The sequence below is a fragment of the Aythya fuligula genome, chromosome 8 (genome assembly GCF_009819795.1).
Source record: "Aythya fuligula isolate bAytFul2 chromosome 8, bAytFul2.pri, whole genome shotgun sequence".
In the NCBI taxonomy this organism is placed as follows: Eukaryota; Metazoa; Chordata; class Aves; order Anseriformes; family Anatidae; genus Aythya; species Aythya fuligula.
In genome coordinates this window covers 16,551,408-16,571,401 of record NC_045566.1, presented here as the reverse complement: position 1 = coordinate 16,571,401, position 19,994 = coordinate 16,551,408, and the positions used below count along the sequence as shown (strand labels likewise).

The 19,994-nt window shown below is 45.3% G+C and overlaps 1 protein-coding gene across 4 annotated transcripts in view; it reads left to right on the top strand.

The window, feature by feature from the left end:
- COLGALT2 (collagen beta(1-O)galactosyltransferase 2) overlaps positions 1-19,994 on the top strand; it is a 105,660-nt gene that overhangs the window by 69,223 nt on the left and 16,443 nt on the right. For all 4 annotated transcript variants that reach the window (XM_032192398.1, XM_032192396.1, XM_032192397.1 and 1 more), the window contains 3 exons: positions 16,287-16,397; positions 17,896-18,013; positions 18,791-18,925. In XM_032192398.1, the coding sequence (XP_032048289.1) occupies positions 16,384-16,397; positions 17,896-18,013; positions 18,791-18,925 (267 nt within the window). In that variant the 5' untranslated portion in view covers positions 16,287-16,383. The remainder of the gene's footprint in view (positions 1-16,286; positions 16,398-17,895; positions 18,014-18,790; positions 18,926-19,994) is intronic.

Genomic DNA, 19,994 nt, shown 5'->3' with positions numbered 1-19,994 from the left:
TCCACCAACTATCAGCATTCATGATTGCCTGGAGAGGTCCCAGAGGATTAGAGGCTTGCTGATGTGATTCCCATCTACAAGAAAGGCCGTAAGGAGGACCAGGGGAACTACAGGCCTGCCAGCCTGACCTTGGTTCCAGGGAAAGTTATGGAGCAAATCATCTTGGGTGAGATCACACGGCACTTGCGTGGCATCCAGGGGATCAGGCGTAACCAGCATGGGTTCACGAAAGGCAGGTCATGCTTGTCCAGCCTCATCTCCTTCTATGATCAGAATGGTAGATGAGGGAAGGGCTGTTGATGTAGTCTACTTAGACTTCAGCAAAGCCTTTGTCACGGTCTCCCACAGTATTCTCCTGGGGAAACTGGACAGGTACACTCTTCTCTGGGTAAAGAACTGGCTGGAGGGCCGTGCCCAGTGGGTATTGGTTAATGGAGTTAAGTCCAGCTGGTGTGCCGTTACAAGTGGTGTCCCCCAGGGACCGAGTCAGGCCCAGATTGGCGGTCTTACTGTGTTGATAGCACACGAAGCTGTTGTACGGCAGAGACTGAGCTTCCTGGAGCCAGTGGAGTGCCTCAAAGCAGAGTAAAGCCCATGAAGGGGAGTGTGAATGGGGAGTGCAATATAACATAAGGTGCAGGCTTATCCACGGGTGGGTACTGAGCAATAGCTAAAGAGCAAACCTGCCCTTCTGGGGCTGCTCTGCTGACCGGGAAAACCTCTTCCCTGTTGCAGAGAGGGCAGCTCTGTAGCCATTCTCTGTCTTACCCTTTGGAGACAGTAACTAATGAGTTGGAGTTCTGCTGAATGCTTGCATTATTTTTAATTTTCTTGTACTACCTTCACTGTATGGCCCTTTATAATGTTCATGCAAGCAGTAAAGGCAGTGCACGTGCCTTGCTTTAAAGACAGATTGCCTTGGCCTGCACATGTTGGGCCCTTTTCATTTCCTCACCACGTGGCTGGCAGCGACATCTTAGGAGTAGCAGCCTAGGAGCAGCCTCGTGCTATGGCTGACCTCCTGGTTGTGTTTTCTGCCTTCTCCAGCAGCAGCAGCTGTCATGGACACCTTGGATGTCTTTGGAAGTAGCTGGAGATGGTGGTGGGTGGATTTCATGCTTCAGTCTTCCCTTCCTACTGTGAAGGGGCATCCAGTATGCCGCTAATAGTTTTCTATTTTGTTTTGAAGCTCATTTTTGATGTTGTAAGTCAGATTCAGACCTGTTGTAAAAAGCAGAAACTCTTTTTCCTTTGGTGAAGGGAGGTGTTAGCTCTGTGATTTTACAGCTGGCTGTGGTGTTTCCCACTAGCCAGGTACCTGAATGGCTAAGAATGCACCTCAGCACTCAGCAATGCCCGATGTTCCCACGTGATGGATAAACAACACGAATCCTATATCAGCTCTGATGCATGGGGCCTACAAAGCTCTTGGCTGAGCTGTGAAGCAGTGCTGTGTCCAGTGTTAAGCTGGCACCAGGAGCTTCTAGACCCCTGTGGCAAGTTCCCTGGCAGTTCTGCTCTGTGGGAGGGCGATAAGGCCAGCTGCTGATGGTTCTGCTTCTGGTTCTCTGTGGATGGGGCACTGTGCAGGTGAGAGCCTTTGATGGCTGTGTCTGGGCCTCATGTGAAGGGAAGACAAAGCTGTGGCAATTTTCCTTCCTGCCAGGAGTTTGTTAGAGCCCTCTGCTTGACTTTTACTTGCTGTACCTCCATTTTAAAAGCATATTCTCTGACAACACTTACCATCCCACAGAATGCTGACTTGTTAGTACAGGGGAAACAGCCAAGAAATTTATTTCTGTCTTTATTCCTGTGTACTAAATGTTATAAGCACCTGAGGTTTTATCTTCCTTCTGCTTGCCTAGATTGCCTGTAGGCAGACAGTAATTCCCTGACCTCCCAGGAAAGCAGGAGTGTTTACTACATGCCCATGCCAGCATTAATCCAGTTATCTGGCACTGTAAGAATAAACTTGCATTTCTGGTAGTGACAGAAGTTATATGAGTTTCTAGGTACACTGATTCATTTTGCTGCCTGTTTAGGTTACACTGTGGATCACAAAATGAAGATTAAATAAAGGCATTGATTCTGATGGGGGTCTTGATCCTGATTCTTCTAGAGCAAGTGAAAGAGGAATGGTAGTTTGTGGGCTGAGTGCAAACCCAATGCATTTTTCCTGTGGGATTGCAGACCCCAGCAGAGCAAGCTTTGACTTATGTACACTAGACATGCTTTTCTCTTATGTTACCTTTCACAAACACATAAGAAATAATTTCCAGGTGTCTGCTGATCACAGTCTGAAAACTGCTGCTCTGGAGCAATAGTGAAGATGTATTCCTTTGAAAAAAATCTTCCTGACTTTGGCTGTTTCTGTAAGTCTAATGCCTGGTATAGTACAGCCAGGTACCTCTTACTGATCTGCTCCAAGAATCAGGAAGGAATTACCCTTCCTGACTGGGTTCAAGTTTGTATTTTTATTCCACTCCTGGTCCATTGCAGATCATCGGAGTGGAAAGAGACTCCTGTGCATAAATAATGAGAGGAAATTTATGTTAATTTAATTGTTGGGTGTGCTTTTGCCTGTGCAAAGCAATCTGGAGCTCTACATCAAGGTCTAAACTTGTAAACTTGGCAAAATTATCCGTGGGAGAGCACGGCAAAAAGAGAGCTTTGCCTTTGACAACAATACTTTGCACTCTGACAGCAGGGCTAAGATTTCTCTGTGACTCTAGCGATCGGTTCAACTGGTGCATGCTCCTACCACAAGCGGCTCCCTCCCCAAACAGTGCGTCCTTTCACGAAGGAGAAATGCAGAGTCATATTTCTGAGCGTAAATTGGCCAGGGGGTGTATTTGTAGTGCAGGCTCTGCCAAGCTCCTTCCTTTCAACAGCTACAGAGTGAGAGAGCTGTGTGGAGCTGGAAGGGGGAGAGCCGGTGAGCAGCTGTGTGTGCGTGGCTGGTGGGCAGAGCAGCCCAGGGCTGCTCCTCACCTCCTGGAGCCTGTCCTTCTTCAGCCAAACGCTGTCTTCTGCTTTGTCTCAGCATCTGTCTTGATCAGATGCTACACAGTACGGTGCAACTGAATTCAAATACTTTTCTTCATCAGCCTGCATGCCCCAGGAGCAGGATGTTCCTTAAGGAACATCCCACTCCTCAGGAGCTAGAAGGGATACTTCTCTGGTGTATTCATTGCTGCTGGGCGACTGCTTGCTCAGGGTGCTGCTCTTGGCCAGTCCTGAACTTGGTGTGGTGACCAAGTCCAGACTTCCTGCCTGCCTGTCTCTGCCCTATTCCAAGCCTCTGTAGGCAAAGCTGGATGGCTGTGCCTGGCGGAATGTATGTGCCCCCATGGGGCATGTGTCTCTCAGCTTCTTCCAGCTCTGTGTGGCTGCCGACCAAGGAAGCCTTCTCAGCATGTGGGGCTGCTTGCAGAACAGGTCCTCCAGTCAGCTGTGCAGGTTTAGTACAGAGCAACATGACTGCTGTCCAAAAGACTAAAGAGGTGATATTTTGCAGGCTGTAGCACAGCAAATGTGTACGTGAATCCACGAAGTTCTCCAAACCTGCTGCACGGGAAGATTTCTCTTTGTACTTGTGCCACGTTTTCCAGAAATCACTGTGCAGACGCAAAAGGCTTACTGTTGAGATCTTCTTTGTCATGTCTCTGCACCTGAGTATGTAGGCAGGTAGCAGCTTGCTGGAGATAAGGCCCGGAGGGCTTGGTGCTGTTTTCCTATTGACAGTACTATTCTGTCTGCAGCAACAGCGAAGGATTTCCTGGGTCTGCCAGAGAGGTGCAGGGTCTGGCTGGTGTTCTAGCTTCAGGCACGTATGTTGGGGTGATGGTTACTGTTGCTTCATCTGCATTAGGATTGTTGAAAGACAGCTAAGACCAAGTAGCTGCTTTGCTGCAAAGCAGGCCTTGTTTATTTAAACAAGGCTAGAAGGTGACCAAGTGGCATGTCCCTCCAGTTCAGGAGCATCAGGGATTCTCATCATCCTGTTTGCCTGGTGTCTCTTTCAGTTGTTACTGCTGGGATATGTTCCTTGCCCTCCAACTGACTGTAGCCTGTGTGGAAGGAAGCCTGCATATTGCTCACAGAGTCTGCAGGGTGCTGAGCATGCCAAGAACATGTTATGTGCAGCACAGATCAGCTTTGTCCCAGCAGCTGGGTTGCACTGTGTTTATGCTTGTGCTTTCAATAGGAAGAAGTCTGATATGGAAATGAATGTAGGCAGACTTTCTGACATGTAGAAGTGACTTGCCTTTATTACTTTTGCACCACGCTTGGAGGGAAAGATGACAACTTTGGAAAGACAAATGAAAAACATAAACTATTGAATGACCTCCTTGAAGCATCAGAAGGCCAAGCAAGCTGTAATCTGAAGCTCAGTGGAGGTGAAAGAAATCTCCTGTGTATTTCAGCAATGCTTGCATCAGGCTGTGCGTAGAGGTTGGAAGTTGCAGGGAGTCTCCTACTGATGTGAAAATACGAAATGCCATTGATCTTCAATGACTTAGTAACTCTGAGCATCTCCTCTGCTTTTTTTTTTCCTCTTTCCAGGGCAAAATCTTTCTTGATAGTCAAGCCTTCTTTGCTACTTTGCTTGTAGAAAGAACAGCTTATGGCCTGTTCTTACATTTCTCTTACAGTTCTTTCATACTTCGAAGCAGATCACCCCTCCAAATGCTAAATCTGTGTTTCATCTTGGAGAACACTCTTACTAGCATTCATCAAATTCTTTCACTGTCTTGTTCTGGCTTGAGATGCAAATCATTGTACTCCTATTTTATGTTTTCCACGGCCTAGAAGAAAATTTCGCTGAAAACCTTTGAGAGCCATGTCTTTATTGATGTGTATCTAAAAAGTTGTCACATGAAAGGGTCAATTATTGCATAAGACACTTCTAGTGTCCCAAAACATCCTGCCAGTTTCCAGATCACAGAGCAGATTCTCAATCAGTAAAAACTGGATTTGCCTCTGCTCCAGAATTAGCTTGGTGTGTTTCTTTTTACTGTTATAATTCCTCCTAATTAGTAGCCTGATACAGAATATTTAGTTTGTTTCCCATTGTTTTACATTGTTCAGTGCAGGCTGACAGGACCGAATGACTAAAATAATTTTTATTTGCAGCCACATAATTTTCCAGTATTTGGATTGTGAGAAAAACTATATCTGTGTGTGTTAAAATGACCCTACTGGATGATTAAGTCTTGTAGGATATAAATAGAATGAAAATCAATTCATAATGGAAAGAAATGCATACCAAATGTTTTAAGTCAAGAGTTCCTTAATGTCTTGTCTAAAAAGGTATATTCTTGAAAACACTTCAATGGAAGAATGGAGCACACCTGTCTCAACCACATAACAGTTTTGTTCAGCTAACCCTGTTCTCTTCAGACTGCCTATACAATAAATGTTGTATTATCCTTTGCCTGTTTCAAAGGAAGGTAAGTCAGTCGAGGCATGCCATTACAGCATGGACAATGGCTTCATCCTCAAATGAGCAAAAGAAAAGATACTGGTTTGCAGTAGTAACAGCACGCTTGTGATCTTTAATGTAAAGCTCTCTTGCATGGGAGGTGAGGTTCAGAGAAAGGCAGAAAGGTAAAGGAAGATCATAGAATCAAGGAATCATAGAATGGTTTGGGTTGGAAAGGACCTTAAAGACCAACTACAACCTTGAGGTTCGCACAGGCCCACCTCTCAAGCCTGCCCACGTCCCTCTGGATGGCATTCATTCCCTCCAGCATTGACCACACCACACACCTTGGTGGAGAGGGATGCTTGGTTTTCTTTCCTGGCACACTGCAAAACCCACTTTTACGTTTTTTAAGTCTGAATATTGTATATGTAGGATTATAAAGAGTGTAAGATGTACCTCCAGATGAAAGCTCTAATGGGGTTGTACAGGAGCTGGGGGCAGGCACTGCATAATTTGTCCTATACGTAGGACCAGCTTATAACTTGTGGATGGTAAGGGGGAAAAATATAAAAGTAAATTGCTGAGTGCAATGACTTGGGTCTGCCTCTCCCTCCTGTTCTAAGCACCTGGTGGTGCCTGATCTGAGGCTTTTTGCTGGAGTCAGGGCAGGCAGTGGGAGCCTAGCAGTCATTCTTAAGCAAGCTTGGTACAGGGACTGAGGACTTTTCAGATGTTCCTGTTTTGGGGAACCCTTGATAAGGGGGTATGGGCTCAACATGCTTATTGAAAAATCAGTACTGGGCATCTAAATTTGAGCAGATTCTGGCCTTCAAAATCTATCTTGTTGTTGTTACCAGAACCAAAATATTTCTAAATATCAGTGTTCCTTCCCAGGTGTTCACACACTTTCATTAATCTTGGGTTACCTGGGGCCTCAACTAGCATTGGTGGGAACAAGCTATCCCTTCAGAAGTTACAGAACTGTTGCAATTAGTTCCTTATTTGAGCAAATTGATTTCAGAGGCCAGTTACAGCCCTGATCCTGTGCATATGGGATTTCCTGGGCTTTCTTCATGGGAATTGTTCCTTTGAAGCCAGGTCTCCTTGGTTTAAATGCTTGCAAGGCCAGATGCAGATATTCTTTTTTGTATGCTTGAAAGATCTGTCCATGCTGGAGCTATCATGGGGAGAAGTAAAGCAAGACAAAGAAGGGACTTGGGAATGAAGTGGCAGGAACTTCTGTTGCACTGCAGAAGAATCCTTGGTGTATGGATTTCAGAGAAGCCATCACACGTGGATTTCTGACTATGTTTGAGGCAGCTGTGAGCAGCCCTAGTCTGATGTCTTTTCTATGGAGATGTTGATTCCCCTCATGTGCTTTCTAGGGGCTCTTGTCTGTGTCCTCTGGGCTTAAGCATGTATCTGTCATGGCACTGTGCTATTAGCAGCAACCCCAGAATCTGGGGGAGTGAGACACTACTTCTATCTCCTACAGTGTGACTACATTAGTGTGACTGGGAAACTGCACTTCAGAGGTCAGTCTCCACGTACTTAATCTCTTCTTTATATGCTAAATCCAGCCATAGAGCTGTGTCGTGCCTCTCCGCGGTTGTATTGCTCTGGGTTGAGAGCCGAGAATGTCTGGGAGATTTATTGAGGTAGTGTAAAAAGAGCAAAGACCCTGGTGCGTTTTCATATGCATACATTTATACACATCTGCGAATCATTCTCTCACTTAGGCTTGGAACATCACTGAAGGAATCACTGCTGCTGCCAGCAAAATCTGTTATCCACAAGCTGCTGAGGGGCAAGGAGAATGAGTTAGAGGGGAGACACATTTGTTGCATTCTTGCACTGTGAGGTCCTGTTCTTGTACAGCTGCCCAGCCTGGAGAGCCTCACTGCTCTTGTGGCTTTATGCTCCCACCGTTCCCTGCCACTGCTCCAGGCCCCAGCTGCCTCTCCACTGGGAACTCGCATCTGAGGACCCAGTTTGAATGAGAGGAAAAAAAAAAAAAAGGAAAAAAAAAAAAACACACAAAAAAAAACCCACAAGGCAAACAAGAAGAATATAAACCATAAACAAAACAACAAAAAATCCAAGATCAAAAAACAAGGTATGCCAAAAAGCCTGCCTTTAATTAAGGAAAACCCTAGAACATATGGTGATTCCCTGTAGAGCCAAAAAGTCTTATGGTCACAGTTGAATTTTTAGCAACCTGATTAAATGCTTAAACAGTTCTTTGAATGTGAGCCTGAATGCTGAGTCCTTATTAATGAAGTGTTGTGAGCATAATTGTTCAAAATTAAGCAGTGGCAAGAAAAGTTTACATCTGTTCAGTCTCTGAACTGCATTGTTGTGAGCTGGCTTGGCTGGGTCCCAGGCTGTGTTATTATCTGATCCCATTGGTGTCAGAGGGACTTGAGGTATCTGTTGCAGATTAATGGCTACAAGGTAGAGCTGGCAGTCCACCGAGCAGCGCCAATGTCTACAAAGCAATGGAACATTTCTAATGAAACAAAAATTAGCCGAGTCCCCTCGATGCTGAGTGAATGAGAGCCACACTTTTCTGTTAATGGGGCAGTATCTGAAAGGTGTAGTGAGTCCTGTTTGGCTTGCTGTGCTGTTGGGAAGATCCTGCACAGGAGGCCATCGAAGTAGTTGATAATAACAACTCCACTTTCTTCTCTTTGGTAGATAAAGATGTTTTCACAGCTGAAATGAAGCATTAGAGTTGCCTAACTGGATGTTGAACAGCTCTTTCCCTACACATGAAGTTTTACAAGAGGCAGTGGAAGTCACCTGCACTGGGGTGGGAGGGAGACTGCTTTTTCACTGGGTTTCCAAAGTGTTTTGCCTCAGTCTTGTTTTGAACGTTTTTTTCCTCCCCCTTAGGATCCATACCTTCTCTTCTGGTCTCTCTCAGCTGCACTGCCTCCTAGTCAAGGTAATTCTGGTTCACAGTGGAAATTGCCAGTTCAGTGGTTTTTGTGTTTTTGAACTAATTTTCTAAGTCTGGCAGTGTTCAAAAAGACAGGGAGAAATGACTCTTCTGTAACTTTATTTACCATTTGTTTTGGGAAATCTGTGTTCGTATTTGACTCACATTAGGACTCTACTGCTGGATTTTATTTCTTCAGTTACTTTTGGCAGGGCTGAATTCCCACCCAAAATAAGCTCTGTTGTCAGTCAGGGTAGCCTCTTTGACTCTGAGCTCCATTCTCTGCTCAGACCAGGGAGCTCTTTCTGAGCTGCCAAAGGTGACTGGAAGCTGCAGTGGGCTTTTGCTGCAAGATCCAAACAAGTCAGAGACTTAACAAGTCTTACAAACTCAAGGACCTTGCTGTCTTCCCTAGCTCTGCTTTGCTTTTAGTTCAGCTTAAGCTGTTAAATTCATGCCCCCTGCTCCGTTCTTCTTGTGTGAACCATTGTAGCACCTCATTAGCAATGGCTAGGGCTGGGTGAAGTTGCCTTTCTAATTCTGCAGGGTTTGAATTACAGGGTTATTTCCCTGGGCAGAAACTGTCATGAGCACGCAGAACCCTGCTGCAAGGGCTGTGCATTAAGGCCCTCTCAGAGCATCTCCTAGGCAGCTTTGGCCACAGCCTTCGGGCCTGTTGGCACGTGGCTCTGCTGGCTTGGAGCAAGCCATTCACCAATGGCACTTCGGTCTCTCAGGCTTCTTCAGAGACTAGCCAGATTCCTGATGAGGGTTTGTGGTGGTGGGAGGTGGCTTCATTATGGGTGACCATAGAATTCCACATTTCTTAATATGCTGGAAGGTGGCAGGCTAAGTGGCCATGCCAGTCTTTAATCTAAGCAGAAAGAGAGTCATGCCTGAGTTTCCACATTCCTCGCGGGTGTGTAATTGCCTGCGATGAAAAAGAAGTAGGGGACCATGCCTCAAGACTTCCTCCAACAAGAAGGAAAGAAGAGTAATGGTCATAGGTGACTCACTTCTGAAGGGAACAGAGGGCCCCGTATGGAAGTCTGCTGCCTACCTGGGGCCCGGGTCAGGGATGTTACCAGGAAACTTTCTGACCTTGTTGGCTGAACGTGGCACTTTTGCTGTGTATTTGGGAGAAAACTAGAGTTTATGATAGGTGGAAGAAGGGGCATGCAACTCAAGGAGGATACAGGGAAGTTGCCCGCATATGCAGAGAAAAACTCAGGAAGGCCAAAGCCCAGCACAAGCTCAACCTGGCCACTATGATCAAGGATAACAAAAAATGTTTTTATGAATATAATAATGGCAAGAGGAGGGCCAGAGAGAATCTCTATTCTTTACTGGATGCAGAGGGGACCATGACCACTAATGATAAGGAAAAGGCTGAGGTTCTTAATGCGTTCTTTGCATCTGTCTTTACTAGCCAGACCATTTACCCTTGGGGTACTAAGCCTCCCAACCTGGAAGTCTGGGATGAGGAGCAGGAGAACCCCCCCCACAGTTCAGGTGGAAACAGTCAGAGACCTGCTGCTCCACCTGGACTGTCACAAGTGCATAGGGGCAGATGGGATCCAGCCGAGGGTACAGAGGGAATTGGTGGATGTGATTGCTGGGCCACTTTACATCATCTATCAGTAGTCTTTATCATCCGGAGAGGTCTCAGATGACTGGAGACCAGCTAATGTGAAGTCCATCTATAAGACGGGTTGTAAGGCGGACCTGGGGAACTACAGACCTGTCAGCCTGACCTCAGTGCCAGGAAAGGTGATGGAACGGGTCATCTTGAATGTAATTATGCAATGCATGTGGGACTACTGGGGGATCAGGCCCAGTCGGCATGGGTTCATGAAAGGCAAGTCCTGCCTGACCAACCTCATCTCCTTCTATGACTGGGTGACCCGTCTGGTAAATGAGGGAAAGCCTGTTGATGTAGTTTACCTAGACTTCAGCAAGGTCTTTGACAGGTTTCCCCGACATTATCATCCTGGAGAAGCTGGCATCCCATGGCTTGGACAAGTACACTCTTTGCTGAGTTAAAAACTGGCTGGACGGCCAGGCCTAGAGAGTGGTAGTGAATGGAGTGATATCCAGCTGGAGACCTGTATCAGGAATAGTGCAGCCAGGAGGACCATTGAGGCAATGGTGCCCCTGTACTCATCTCTGGTTGGGCTGCACCTCGAGTGCTGTGTTCAGGTTTGGGCCCTTCACTACAAGAAGGACATTGAGGCCCTGGAATGTGTCCAGAGAAGGGCCTGGAGCACAAGTCCTGTGAGGACCGGCTGAGGGAACTGAGGTTGTTCAGTCAGGAGAAGAGGAGGCTTGGGGGAGACCTCATTGCTCTCTACAAGTACCTGAAAGGAAGGTGTGGTGAGCTGGGGGTCAGCTTCTTCTCACAGTTATCTAGTGATAGGACTAGATGGAATGGCTTCAATTTGTGCCAGGGGAGGAAATGAGGAGACATTTCTTCTCAGAAAGAGCAGTCAGGCATTGGGATGGGTTGCCTGGGGAAGTAGTGGAGTCACCATCCTTGGGGGTGTTTAAGGAAAGGTTGGATGTAGTGCTTAGGGACATGATTTAGTGGGTGACACTGGTAGTAGGGTGATGGTTGCACCAGATGATCTTGGAGGTCTTCCAACCCCTATGATTCTATGACCACAGTGAACCTGCTTCCCATCATGTTTCACTGCTTCAGGTGTGAGAGGGGAGTGGCTTTGCAGCTGACAGAAGGGAACTTCCATCGCTGTTTGTTCTGCTGTGTAACCTCTCTCTGAATTCTTGATTGCTTCTCTCTTCTGTATTACTTCACACTGGGATGGGTGGAGAACCCCATACCCTCAAGTCCTGCAGTTCTCAAAGCACTGAGGGGAAGGAGGGGGATCCTCATAGCTTCGATGTTTGCAAACCAGCTGCCTCCAGTCTTAACTCAACTTTCTGGTGTGCAGATTTTGAACATGAAATACTTACCAATGTTCAAAGTGCTTCTCCTCTAGCTGTTTGCCAAAAGGCAGAGTTGTTAATGTTAAACTCAGTAGGAAAATTACTGCAAGCCTCTGGCTATGGAGTTTCCCAAAACTTGTGTCACAATGTGACCCGTACTCTTGAGCCAGGGGCACAGAGTTGTTTTTGTCCTGTAGTACTTTTCCTCTAGTGATGGTGAAAGTTAAAAATTTCTGACCCATTGCCTGTGGTGTAAATAAACTGTAAATAGCTTGGGAGGGCACACTGGGATGTGAAGAAGTGAAAAAATGATTCTTTTTTTTTCTTTTGGGGATGAAAGGAGGAGAACCATCAGAGCCTAAATTAACTCCCTCTTGCAAACATACAGTTTGAGGAGACATATCAGGCTAAAAATACTAGTGATCTGTAAAAGGCACATTTTTCCTCATATGCTGCTACTCACATTTTACGTAATTAAAACAGTAGGTGCTTAATGCTGCGCTTACTTTTCCACTCTTTATGGTACTTGAGTTTTTTTGAGAGGGGCTACTTTGCTGCATGTGGACAATGAGGGCTTGTGTCCATGGTAAGACTACTTTTAAAAGCCAAAATAAATATTGAAGTGGTTATAGTTATGCCGACATATCCCCCTATATGAAAATTCTTCCTCAAACTTTTTTTTTTTAATTTAACTTTTTATTGGAAATGGGTTTAAATCTGAGTGGAAAACCTGCCATGTTACTTGAATAGAAGTGTTCATCAGGAGGTCTACTCTACTTTTACTACTCTTTTCTTGTTCTGAAAAGTGTGGCAGGAGATTTTAATTTTTCTTCTTGTTATTCTGCCAGATTTTCCTGTTTACATCACACAGGCTTTAGGTTGTAAATCCTACAGGAGGCCTTTTTTAAATCAAATTTGACTTATTTTTAATCAGTTCTTGAACATGAAGTTGCCTCTCTGTTAGTGCAAAGGTCACTGATGTAACCTGTCCATCTTTACTGAAATTCACTTTTTAAATCTTTAATAGTTGCAGGCAGAGTGCATTGGCTTTCAATTGAGTAGCCTTCAGGGAATCTTGAAAGTCATCAAGTCTAGTTCCTGGGATGAAAGAACCATTTGCAACGATATGAGCTGGGGACTAGCTCTGCTGGGAGGCCTTGGGCTCTGTGGGCTATGGTGTATCCCTGAACATGTTCCAGTTGTGTGCCCTGGAGGCAAAGACCAGCTGCAGCTTGGGTGGGCTGAACAGAAGCACAGCCAGGAGGTCAAGGGGAAGGATTGCTCCCCTTTTGCTAGATGTGATTGTTTGACCACATGACACTGTGTCTGGCTTCAAGCCCCCCTTGATGCAAAAAAGGTGTTGACGGGTGTGAACAAGTCCAGCAGAGAGCCATGAAGATGGTGAGGGATTGGAGGATGATTGGTAAAGATCATACTCCTCCTTCATTGCCAGACAGCTCTGTGTCTTCTCTTCTTCTAATTCTTGTAGCTCCTGCGTGGTCTCAACTGCACATATGTTTCAAACACTTGAGCACAGCTGTGCGATGCTTTCTTACCATTGATTTTTCACAAGAACAGACCCATCATGTGGCCCTGTCTTGCTGTACTAGACACAGCAAAGTGTTGGCTGCTTTCTCTATATCTCAGTCCTTCCTGACTGTCATCACCCATGGAAAGGGCAGCCAGTTTTCCAGAACTGGGGAGGTATGCACCATGGACAATAGGCCACTGGTGCTAGTGATACCTACACCAGAGATGGCCTTAGTGTCTTCAAAAGAGTTTAAGAATGAGCAGAATCCAACTGGTCCGTCCAACTAAGCCAGAGCGCTGAAGCTTTAACTGCGATACTCAGCCACTTCAAGTCCTACGGATCATCCATTACAGAAGTGTTTATTGACAGAATATCCTGTCAGATTGAGAAGCTGTTGCTGCCAGTGGGAAGTCCTGCTCATATTTTTATTTGCCTGTTTTCCTCATGTGGAGGTTGTCATTAAAAAATAAATAAAAAATATATATAATATATATGCTTGTTTTTCCCCATGCAGTGGTATTGCAAGCACCATAGTAGCTACTTTTTCTGGGGGAGTAGGTGAACTATAGTGGCTCAGGTATTCCAATAGCAGCAAGTGCTGATTTCTTTAAGTTAAATGTGAATAGTCTTGAAACTAATAGTAATAATTGCCTTTTTGAATGTGGGTGGGTTTTCTTTTCTTCCTTAAAGCTGGAAAAACAAACATTTGCCAAATTGCTAGTCATAGGGCATGTTTTATCTAGGGTGTGACAGACTTTATTGCTTTTGAGAACTCTGCGCTTAGAAATGCTACTGGGTGGATAGCCCTGAAAGCAACAGTCCTTTATTTGTGTCAGAGCTTTTTTCTCGTCTGTTTCTTTGTAAAGGTCTGCTGGGCTGGGAATTTACCTTCTAGTTAACACCACCATTATGGCCTGGGCAGTGAAATGCCATATTCCTTCTAGCAGTTCCCTCGTGGGCAGCTCTAGAGATTCCTCTGGGTTGCCATTTACATGTCTCACTTCGTGCTGGAGGCTATGCACACTGCCCCACTGGGGGCAGGATGGAGAGTCCCAGCTGCATATACAGCACTGAACAGAGACAAATCTCCAGGTCAAGATAGAGAAGCAGCCAGCACAATGCCAGGACTAACATGACTCACCCATCCACCCACCTTCTACTTTTCCTCTCCAGGCTTTAGCAAACCCCTCCACATCTCCTACCTCATCTTCTGTGAGCTAGAGAGACTGGGATGAGGCTTGCTGAGGGAAATGTGCACATGCTGAGCTGTGTGATTATTTTAAGGGACTAGCCTGGACATGGCAAAAAGCCTGGAGTGAGCTGGGCTCCATTATTCTTCAGGACGGCCCCTGTCATCTTCACTTGATTTGCATGATGCCCGGTTGCTGTGTGGTCCCACTGTACAGCAGGAGCTTCTTGATGTACTGCAGCTCCCATGATAGCCATGAACAAAAAGCCCTTTTCTCAGTTTTGTGGCATCTGAGGAATTTTGGAGCTGTTGTTCAGTGCCTGTGCAGCTGGAGTGTGGAAGGAAAGCAGAATAAGATGAATGAAGTGGCTGGGACACCCAAGCAAGTGTCCTCAGCCAGGGGTCTGAGTCAGTGATCTGAAATCCATACAATACATGGGACAAGTTTGGGTAGTCTGTTCTACCCAGTCAGCAGTGACTGGCAGTTTTCACCTGGTTAAACATCCATGAAAACTAGATTTGCAGTGGGGTCTAAAGATTTTGGTCAAAAGCAAATCCCACAGTTATAACTGAACCCAGCCTCAGGTGAGAACAGTTGATAGGAGCAAGAAACCAACATCCATTCAGTTGCTGAACTTTCCTTATTTATTGTTTTAATAAACAGGAATCAATGTTCAGTAAATAAGCTTCCTGTCCTTAAGTTATTGTGTTCTTCTGATTATAAATAAGCTTTAAATCTGAGTTCTTGGTTGTGTTTTTGAATTTAAACCAGTATTTGTACTCCCAAAGGAATATAATGGGACTGTAAATTCCCCATGGAGTTTGCAGAGCTGTGGCTGCACTGGCTGTATCCTGCCATGGAGCTGTGCTTTCCTGCCTCCCGGCCAGGAAAAACGAGCAGCCCTTCAGCTAAAGGGAGTTTGCTGTGGGAGTGGCTGTGCCCGTGGGAGTAGCTGGATGTCCTGTGGCAGAGGTCCCAGTCCCTGGGAAGCGCATACTGGGAGGGGGCAGCTGGGAAGTGACTAGGCGTGCCCCCCCTGTAAACCTGAGGCTCGCAGGCAGAGATGAGCCTGTGGCTTCCAGGGCTCCTTTCCATGCAATGGCCCTTAGGGATGTGTCTCTGAGCATCCTGTTTGGTTTGTGCAGCTGTGCTACCCAACCCCTCAGGAAAAACATCCTTTGGATGCTGATTTCTGGGAGGATGCAGAGGCTGGAGGGTAAGCAGGCAGGTTTCTCCTGTCCCGTAGTTTGAGGTGGAGTGCTGTTACTGGCTTTTAACATGGTGTCTGCACAAAGCTCCTCCGGGTGTTTTGTACAAACTCATGACCTCTGTGTCTCAGTAAGAAAGCGAGATATCTCTCTGTGCCTCAGTGTTGCTGCTTGCTGGCTATAGCTGGGGGTGAAGGTCCTGATCCTGCTGTACATCAGATCAGGCATTCCTGCCTTTCCCCACCACCTCTGTGTCAGCTTGACCATCCGGGGGACAGCTGTGAGGGGCTGGGCAGGTTGCAGACTGGAGGCAAATGGATTTCTAGGCCATCATTCCCTGTGCTGCTGAGCAGCAGGTAAGGCGTTCCTTCTCCTCACTAGCTGTGTGTCTTAGCAGGGGCTCCTCCTGGTGTTTCAGCAGAGCCTCCACATTGACGAGAGTGATCCCTGGAGTGGGAGGCAGCAGAGCATGCCGTGCAGCTTAAGTGGTGTACTTGCGGGGCAGTACAGCATGCGGAGTAAAATCCTGGGGCTTCCAAAGTTGGGACTCACCATGGGCCATTCATTCATCATGTGATGCCATCCTGTCTATTCCAGAGGATGAACTGAATGCAGTTGAAGGGATGTGATCCTGACAGTCAGCAAGGGGAGTTCAGCACGTGGGCGTTAACAGCAGAGTTCAGACCTGTGCCAGCTTAATGACAAAGCTTCTGGGTTCCAGGGAGGCAGGGGACCAGTGAAAGCGAAGTGGTGTGCAAGGTTGCCTTCATCAAGGGAGTGTTTTCGCGGGAGTGGGGCTCTGCTGTGTGCCTTAACATCTGTGGAGCTGCAGTGAGTTTTACCAGGAGCTGGATGTGCTTGTAAGAAATTGGTTCTTGCTCATTTACTCATTGGTTCAACTCATTTACCACCTGGGAAAAGGTTTTGAGCATAACCTTCCTCATACCATCCTAGCCCACTGCAAATAGGCAGACTCAGGGATTTAACTACTCTTCATGCCTAAATCTTGTATGAACAGTGGTATTTGTGTTTTTTATTTTTCTAGGGCAGCCACTGATCACAATGCTGATAACACCACAGCAATCCTTAGAGAGTGGCTGAAGAACGTGCAGAACCTCTACCATGATGTGGAGTGGAGGCCAATGGAAGACCCGCAGTGAGTACTGCAGGGAGGGGCTGGCTGAAGCTGTTCAAACTATATATCAAATTTTGTATTTTTTTTAATATATTTTTATTTTTTTCCTTTTTTCTTTTTGGTGGGGTCTGTTCTATTGAAACTGTGTTCTGGTGGAACACATAAAAAGGTCTTTGATTTCAGTGAAGCAATTCATGCAGAACTTTGGAGAAAAAAGCATTTTCCATTCAGTTATACAGCATCTGCAGTTGCTCTCTTTGCATGGTAAAAAAATCAGATCAAAAGCTACAGGGATTAAAAACTGCTATTCTTTATCTGCAAGGGAGCAGAGAAATCATAGCCTGTTCCCATAGTTTCTGTGAAAGTTCTGTCCCTGGCATCAAATACTCAATAAATTCTGAGCCAGGGAACTATGTTTAATTCAGCATATTATGCCTTTGCATATGATTTGCAGGATTATTCCTTTGAAATATACTGTTAGGTTTAAAGACAATCCTCTTTCAGGGAATTAAGGACTACACCTACTGAAATACATGATTTTGAAGTAGAAGAAACATGTTTAGGTTTTTATTATTAAGATCAGCTGTTCCTTCATCTTGTTCTATTTTCTATTTCTTCTATTTATAATATTATTTATTATACTTTCCCTTTGGTTTAAGCTTGCTTATGCTTTTGAGGTCTTTAGTGTGTTGGTGTGACATTCGTTGTGCAAACCTACCAGGACTGGTTGTTTTATTGATTTATTTATTTATTTTTAATCCTTGCATTGCAATTGATGTTTCCTAATCTTGTCAAACTTTTTTTTTTTTTCTTTTTAAGTTCTGTAAAAAAAATTTCTGAAATTCTTAGCTCCTTCAGTGGCTTATGCTGGCACTGTTTCACAGCCATGAATTATATCTCACATAAGGATCTGTCCCAAAGTTTCCTACCATCCCTGTTGCAAAGATCTGATCCTGAAAACAGAGACATGCACATAACTTTGTTCCCATGACTGGACCCCTGGGCTTGGGTGTTGGGTGTTTGTTGGTTTAAGAGGTGTTACCAGAATGTGTTAACAGTTACTAATAATACACAGAGCCTGGGGGAATCTAAAATGCTCTTCATATTCACATCCTCAGCTGTGTTGATTCTGCTGTCTTTATAGACTTAAAGCCTAGCAGAGGACTTTCTACCAGAGGGTCAGATGAGGTAAATTAGCTTCAGTTCATTTTAGGAGGGTAACCTCTGCTTTCCTCAGGTGAGGGCCTGCCTGCTGCAGAAGAAACTGTTGGTTTTGACAGTGCAATTTTGCTTGTGGCCACTTGGTCAGCAGGAAATGCTGTAATGCTACCTGTTTTCTGCTGTCTTGTGTACACATGCCAGTGTGAAACGTGGAATCCTTTTCCCTCAGAACCACTTTTTTGTTTGTTTGTTTTTGTTTTTACCTCTCCTGAGTTACCTGAGGTGACTCTGATACTGCTTTCCTTTTTCACAGAAGGCAGCAGGGGAACTAGACTTTTTTGATTGCTTTCCTTGCTAGGTCTTACCCAGAAGAAATTGGGCCAAAGCATTGGCCAAGTTCCCGGTTCACCCATGTGATGAAACTCCGACAGGCTGCCCTGCGTGCGGCGCGAGAGAAGTGGTCAGACTACATCCTGGTAAATACAGTGCTTGATTTATTAACTGTCCTCAGGCAAAAGCTTTTCAGGTAGTCAGTCACTCTGATACTTGGGGCTGTCTGAAGGTTTCCTCTCCACATAAAGTAAAAGCTCTATGCAGTGAGATGCATTGTATCATTTCATGTTCTGATGAGCAAGACTTTGCAGTTAGGGGGACTAGTCCCTGGGTAAGCCAAAGGCTTTATCCACAGGGTTAGAGGTTCTGGCTAAGCTGTTTTTATCAGGATTGAATATAGTCTGGGAGGTGGGTAAGTACCTGCAAAGAGTCCCACAGACTGAAACATTGCCTGCTTCTGGTGAAATGTAAGGGGAATAGATGAGCAGGACAGCTGTGGAAAGATGTGTGCCTTTTGGTCACTGCAGCAGCAGTTAATAGTGGTGTTTCTGCAGCCTCTGAAGAAGATGAGAGTGTGGGGCCTGTTTTTTCAAGAGTTCTTCCTGATCGTCTTCACAGAATAGACCAACCTGACTTTTCAGCATTGTTATTTGGCCTTGCATCTCCCTTGCTCTCTGGTGGAGTAGTTCTGTGGAGTCCTCTGAAAGCTCCACATCTTTCCCCAGCCCATATTTCTGTCACAGGGGCAGCTACTCCTGTGTTCACCTATAACAGACATGTACTGTGGTATCAAAACCACCAGCTCAGTGGTTCTTGCTGATACCTCATGTCTCTGGTCACCTAATTCCCGAGATAATGTCATGGGAAGCATATTGTTTCATCTAATAACAAATTTCTTTTTCTCTTCCCCTCTTCTTTAGTTTGTTGATACGGATAACTTACTGACCAACCCACAAACCCTGAACCTGATGATAGCAGAGAACAAGACATTGGTGGCACCAATGCTCGAGTCTCGCTCTCTCTATTCTAACTTCTGGTGTGGCATCACCCCCCAGGCAAGTGACCTCATGAATGGTGACAGTGTAAGCTGTGCTTTCAGAGACTCCTGTGCTGTGTCTGTGAAGCAGTGGGCGTAGTTTCTCTTTTGTAGACTTTACCACCTGTGTTTGTAATACAGACTGCTCCCTCTTCTGAAAAATAGCTGCTGTTGCTATGAGGCATGTCATGAGGATAGTGGCGTCACACAGTCATCTAAGCTTGCACCTCTCTCACTGGTGGGATCTAAACCCTGGGTGTGCGTATCTTTGGGAAAGGACCGTACGTTTATGGGGAGTCTGGGAATACAGGTAGAGGGGACGCTGCAGTCTATAACAGTTTTTCACGCTTTGTTTTCTAACATATACGTATGAGCAAAGCAATGCATGTTCTGCATTGGGTGTGCAGACAAGTTTGCCTCCTCGTCTGAGATTCCTCACTTTTAAAAAGCTGTATCTGGAGGAAGCTGAGCTTGATTTGAGTGATGTTATTCCTAACCAAAAGTCTGGGGATGTGATACAATCACACTAATGATGTTAAAAAAAAAAAAAAAAGCCACAATACCCACAATCACACCAATATTTATTTGAGGTGGTTCCATATGTTTGTATAATAGCCTTAAAATTCGTGGTCTTAAAATTCTTGGTACATAATTTTAGACCAGCTTTCCTGTATATTCATGCTAATTTGAGAGGAATATGCTTTTCTCACTACAGATCTCTGTTTTATATAGGCTATTTTTCTCACATGTGAACAAGATTTATGTGGTAGACAAACACCCTTTGCCTTGAATGAAGTGTGTATGTGCTGAAGTGCATATGTAAAGGACAGAAGTGCATTGCTTAGAGTTTTGTGTTACCTTTTCAAGTCACATGTACTACATTACATGAAGTATAAGATAAAAAATGTGTTAGTAGAAATAGCATTCTTTCTTTAAAGACAGAATGAGGTGAAGCTGTCACCTGTAACTTGTTTGTGCAGCGTTGTGGTGGGCTGACTCCAGCTGGCAGGAAAGTCCCCCTCCAGTCACTCCCCCTCAAGGCAGGATGGAGGAGAGAACTGGAAGGGCAAAAGTGAGGGGAATAAAAC